The 5,908-nt window shown below is 47.4% G+C and overlaps 1 protein-coding gene across 3 annotated transcripts; it reads left to right on the top strand.

Moving 5' to 3' along the window:
- The first annotated feature begins 789 nt into the window (after positions 1–789).
- DNAJC28 (DnaJ heat shock protein family (Hsp40) member C28) lies at positions 790–5,902 on the top strand. Of its 3 annotated transcripts, none has more exons than XM_017839110.1 (3): positions 2,407–2,569; positions 3,907–4,122; positions 4,745–5,902. In XM_017839110.1, the coding sequence occupies exon 3, from the start codon at positions 4,795–4,797 to the stop codon at positions 5,893–5,895; it is 1,101 nt and encodes a 366-aa protein (XP_017694599.1). In that variant the 5' UTR covers positions 2,407–2,569; positions 3,907–4,122; positions 4,745–4,794; the 3' UTR covers positions 5,896–5,902. The 3 variants fall into 3 exon arrangements, with proteins under 3 accessions (XP_017694600.1, XP_017694599.1, XP_017694598.1); XM_017839109.1 differs by having other exon boundaries at positions 2,408–2,569; positions 3,907–4,064; XM_017839111.1 differs by lacking the exons at positions 2,407–2,569; positions 3,907–4,122 and adding an exon at positions 790–800.
- Positions 5,903–5,908: the final 6 nt, after the last annotated feature.

Below are 5,908 nucleotides of genomic sequence, written 5' to 3' on the forward strand. Positions count from 1 at the left end.
TCCTGTTCTTTTCCTGTGTGTTGTTCCCTCTCCAGGTGCTCCAGGAGAGCTCTAATATCCCTTTTCACAGGCAAATCCTTTCAGGGGTGAAGATGAAGAAATTCCTCCTCCTGTCCAAGCTGAGCCTCCCCTGGCACAGCTGGAGGCTGTTCCCTCTCCTCCTGTCCCTTGTTCTCTGGGAGCAGAGCCCGACCCCCCCCGGCTCCCCCCTCCTGTCAGGGGGTTGAGGTTTTATTCCCATTGATTTCTCCTTGGATCTGGGGTAGAACATGTGTTTGTTTTATTATTACTTATTATATTTTGTACTTACCATATTTTACATTTATTTTATATTTATATTTGGGATCTTGGCAAATCTTCGTTTGCAAAGCCTAATGATATATATATTATATTTATGTTTATTATACTAATATCTAATCTAAATCTTTTGTATTTATCCTTATTTATGATGTCATTATTTGCCAGCCCTGTTGATTTCAGCCCAGCTCAACAACCTGCTGGTGCCGGCCCGGCCCGAAAATCAGAGCTCTCCTAAAAGACTTCCAACAAACATTCCTTGGGAAATAATAAAGAAGCGACTCTTGGCAGAGACCAAACTCTCCAGGTGGGCCAATTAACTGTAATGAGTTTTCTCCTCTTTGCTGTGTGTGTCAGTTATTTGAAAATACCTTTTGGGGTTTGACTGGGCTCCTCCCTGAGTTTAGGGCAAGGCTGGGCTGTTCTGGGCAGGCTCAGGGAAAGATTAAGACTTTGTCTGACTTCAGATAAACACATTTGTTCATGCCATCTTTCAAAGTTCTGTCCCTTTTTTTGGAGCTGGGAGAGGATTTCAGTGGAAATGCCTGAATTTTGTCCCTTGTCCAGTTCATTTTAGGTTTCCTGCAGTACTTTTTTTTTTTTTGTGACATAAAGAAGCTCAATTTTGTTTTTTTTAATTTGAGCCCCTCTGTCAGGAAACAAACCCTTTCAGCCAGGATATGTCAAGGCTCTTTTTATTACAGGAAACTGCAGTTTTGGAGGTACTTGTGTTCAATTTGCTTTCAAGCTGTATCAGGTGTCTTTCTATAATTAGATTAATTTTCACATATTCTCCTACACTTCCCTCCTCTCTTCCTCAGTGCATTCCTGAACCCATTCCTTCTCTTTGGAGTTCTCCTGATGGAGTCTTTCTGTCCTTGTGAGTGTTGGTCCTGCCTCGTTTCCCACTTTTAGCTTGAGAAATCCATGGATTTGTTTTCTGAAATTTCCATTGTCTTAAAAAAAAAACCAAAAAACAAAAGGGAAGATGGAATCTCTGCATCTCCACCCTCCCAGTGATGTGATAGAACCAATTTATCTTTTTTAATATCCAATATTGTTCAAACAGTGCTTTTCAGATGCAGGAAAACTCATCTGTATTTATATGTGTCCTGTGTATTTGTAGCTGTTATTTAGCTTTCTGGTTGCAGCTTTTATTTGTATTTATATATTACCAGCAAATAAATCTCTTCCTCTCGAGAGTCTTTCCCTGGAGGATCAGTAGGAGGCAAAAAAAATCTCATTTAAGAAGAGAAAGAGGGAGAGAATCTGGGGAAATAAGACACCAAACCTGGAGTAAGGAAAGGGGGATGGCCAAACTTGATATTTTTTTGCTGAAAAAAAAGAGAGAGGCTTGAAGGAAAGGAAAATAATGAAATATTTTGAGGAAACACTTGACTGAAAAAAAAAAACAACAAGTGGCCTAATCAGGAAGATGGAAATTCAAGAGAGAAGTTGTTGCACAAAGTGCGTTTCCCTACAAATAAAGAGCCACAATTTGGTTCTCTTTTAAATTTTGGGTGAATTTGGTTCGTTTTAAATCACTTGGGTGTTTTATCCCACTGTATTCCAGGTCACCTGGAGGTTCCTGGGGAAAGCTCAGAGATGTGATAGGTAATTAGCAGGGACAGAGAAGTGTTTAAAATGTAATTTTTATCACTTCCTTCTCTCAGAGGAAGANCGGCCCCGCCCCTCACGGCGCCGCCCCCTCACAGCGCCGCCCCCTCACGGCCCCGCCCCTCACGGCCCCGCCCCTCACGGCCCCGCCCCTCACAGCGCCGACCCCTCACGGCCCCGCCCCTCACGGCCCCGCCCCTCACGGCCCCGCCCCTCACAGCGCCGACCCCTCACGGCCCCGCCCCCGGCTGCCGCGGCTCTCGGGCGGCCCCTGGCGGGGAGCGGGGTGTCCGCGGCCCGCCCTGCTCTGCCCCGTTCCCTCGCTCCCGGCCTCCTTCCCTCTCTCGCCGCCCTCCTTGTCACTCTCCCCGCCATTCTTCCCTCCCTTACTCCCTTCTTCTTCTGCTTCGTCCTTTCCTCCCTCCACTTTTCCCTCCCTCCCCCCTTCTTTCCTCCTTCCCTCCTTCTTCCCTCCTTCCCCGTCTCCTCTCCGTCCCCCTCGTTCCCTCCCTCCGTCCCTCCCCGTTCCCGCCCCTCTCTCTGTCCCTCTGTCTCTCCCTCCCTCCCGTCCTTGAGCGTGGGGTCACAGCGGCTGCCCCATCCTCTGCTCTTCCTCCCCGCCGCCGTTACCGGCCTGCTCGGCCCGGGGCTCCAGGTGAGCCGGGGGGGCCCGGGGGTCTCAGGTGCGGGGGGCGCTGCGGGGAGACCCCCCCGCCCTGCGGGACAGGGAGGGAGGGAGGGAGGGATGGGGGTCCGGGGGGGCTCAGCCCCTTCCCCGTCCCCGCCGGGGATAACCCCCCTTTGGGTGCAGCTGGGGTTCTATTCACGCTTCTTTAAGCGCAGATATATTAAATTAATGGCTGCGGAGCTACGAGAAAGTCACTTTCTGAGCAGTGATTGAATTAAAGTGTAGTCGTTCTTTCCGTTTAAGTAGTAGTGACGCAGGTTCTTATGGCCATATAAAACTCAATTATTATCTTTGTCTGACACCTAGAACGAAAGAAATCACTACTCTGATAAACAAAGTCTCGAGTTTCTATAAGTTTTTGAATAATAGTTTATTATATGGTAAAAGCAAGCAGCCGGCTGGGTGAGAGAAATGGGGACCAATTTCCCATTCCCAAATTTAATATTTATCTTAGCTACTTCATGCATATTAATTATATCATATACATATACATTCTCATGTATCATATACATATACATTCTAAATTCTACAGGTTTTTGCTAAGTATTTAATATATGGGTTTTCTTACAGCTAAAGCTAAAAGGGGTTATCTCTACAACCAGTCATAATTCATGCATTCTTGGACAAACAGGCACCTAAAAAATCCATATTTTATTTTTAGGATAGTAGGGAGGTTTAGGGCCTCTTGACCTTGTAAGGCTCTGTTTTATTTCTTTATGGGGTGTAATTAAGTTTTACAATCTGTTTGTTTTATTTTGATGTAATCACCCATTTGTTTCACGAATCACAATTATTTATATATCACACTACTCTACCATAAATTAAAAAAACCACGTGTTGATGAAGTCCATTATCATAAGCTGAGGACTCAACAAGTGACATTGATCAAAATCAGCTGAAAGCATTTAGGATTGATCCATTCCCAAGAACATCCCCTTTTCCCTCTCTGGGTTGGGGCAGAAGGTCAGTTTTTTATGTACAGGACAGATAAGTACTATTTAGTCCTTAATTAACCTCGATTTGACCTAGTTTTTTGTTTGGAAATTGAGTCAGCCAAGGGGATGTTGCCCTCCCTGAGCCTTTAGCACCAGTGATCCAGCATTTCCCTTAGGATTTATTTCCATGAGTAAAGGAGGAGTTAGCTATGTTTAAATGGTGGGTGCAGGTTGTGTTATGTTCTTCTACTTTGAACTTACATAAAGACCTGATTTATAAGCTGTTCCTTTTGCTCTTTTCCCAAATAATCCCGAAGCACTGGAATTGCTGACGGAGGGAAATACTGACCACTATTGATCTGTTCTCAGTTCCAGGTTTCCAGCCTTACCTGGCACGAGTGAAGGAGTTTGGCCTCTGCTGGGGTACAAGAGCCGGTCTAAATGAATGTATAACCTGAACACTGCTACAGATGTTGCTGGGAAGTACCAAAAACGTGCTGTGATGACATCCTTTGGGAATGTTCCAGGTTGTACATGTTGAGGCACTGGGATCCGTGGGAGTGGGAAATTCAGAGAGTGCTGAATGTAGGTACAGAGGGGAAAAGGGAAGGATTCGTTTCAGCAGTTACCCCTCAGCATAAAGGGTATTTCCAGTTTACCCTGCTCTGAGTTTGCTGATAGGCAATAAGGGCAATAAAATAATTAATCAAAAAATAAAAGAAAGGCGATAAAAATGCTTTGTGGGAATTCTGCACTGCAAAACAAACCCGTGCTGCCGTTGTAGGAGAAAACTATAGTATGAATTAATTTTCTTTTATATTGTAATATGACTTCAATATTCATTAATTAGAAGTGCAGATAATGGTGTTAAGCTGAAGGAGGGTAGGGTTAGGTGGGATATTGGGAAGGAATTCCTGGCTGGGAGGGTGGGGAGGCCCTGGCCCAGGTTGCCCAGAGAAGCTGTGGCTGCCCCTGGATCCCTGGAAGTGTCCAAGGCCAGGTTGGACGGGGCTTGGAGCAACCTGGGCTGGCGGAAGGTGTCCCTGCCCATGGCAGGGGGATGGAATGAGATGATTTTTAAGGCCCTTTCCAACCCAAGTCCTCCTGTGATTCCATGATTCTATGATACCATAAAGATAAGACATAAATCCTGGGAGTTCTTTAAAAAAGCATATTTAACACAGTTCAAACACAAATGTGTTTGTAGGCTGTTTGTAATGTAGCTGCACCTGAAGAAATCCCCGCTGTCTCTGTGCCATGCTGACCAACACCATGGGGCACCGTTTCCTGGGACAGGGAGCCGTGATCCCAAGGAAGCTGAAGCCGTTTCTCTGCAGGATGTTGTCGGGTTACAAACCCAAAGGCGACGTCAGGGACTCTTACAAAATCCTGGAGCTTGAGGAGGGATGTTCCCTCGATGAGGTCAGGAACTCCTACCGAACCCTCGCCAAAAAGTACCACCCCGACAGCAGCTCCAGCGCGGCCGACCCCGCCGCCTTCATCAGGGTGGAGGAGGCCTACAGGGTCGTGCTCAACGACGTGGCAGCCAAGCAGAAACCCGGCGAGGACAGCGAAGAGGAGGAAGACCAGTTCAAATCCAAGTCCCTACAGCACAGGCACTACTTGAGTTTTGAAGGCGTCGGCATCGGAACGCCGAGCCAGAGGGAGAAGCAGTACATGCAGTTCCGAGTGGACCGCGCCACGGAGCAGGTGTTGGAGTACCAGCAGCACAGGCTCGGGAGCAGCTACCCCGAGACTGACCTGATGAGAGCCAAGGATGTGAGGGAGAGCAAGAAGGTGAAGATAACCCAAGCGGTGGAACGGCTGGTGGAGGACCTCATCCAGGAATCCATGGCCAAAGGAGACTTCGACAACCTCAGGGGCAAAGGAAAACCTCTGCAGAAATTCTCGGACTGTCCCCACATCGACCCCATGACCCACAACCTCAACAGGATCCTGATTGACAACGGGTACCAGCCCGAGTGGATCCTGCTGCAGAAGGAGATCCGGGAGACCATCGAGGGGCTGAGGAAGAGCGTGGTGGCCTCGAGGAGGAAGCTGGGAGAGCCCATGACACCGCTGGAGCAGAAGCAGTGGAGTCGGATCTGCGAGCAGTTCGTGGAAGACATCAGGAAACTAAACAAGAGAGTTGACAACTTCAATCTGGTCGTGCCCATTCTGAGCAGGCAGATGGTGCATTTCAGCCCAGAGAAGGAAATTGTTCGAGCACAAAAGACTTACGAGGCTCTGGTGGAAAAGGCTTCTCATCCAGACACGAAGGAGAGCCAAGGGGAAGATGGTAAAAGGTTTGGGTGGAAGTATTCTCTGTTTAAGTGGTTAAACTTTACACTGAAGTAATTTAATACTAATT

This window comes from Lepidothrix coronata, unplaced genomic scaffold (assembly GCF_001604755.1).
Source record: "Lepidothrix coronata isolate B3197 unplaced genomic scaffold, Lepidothrix_coronata-1.0 Scaffold375, whole genome shotgun sequence".
NCBI lineage: Eukaryota > Metazoa > Chordata > Aves > Passeriformes > Pipridae > Lepidothrix > Lepidothrix coronata.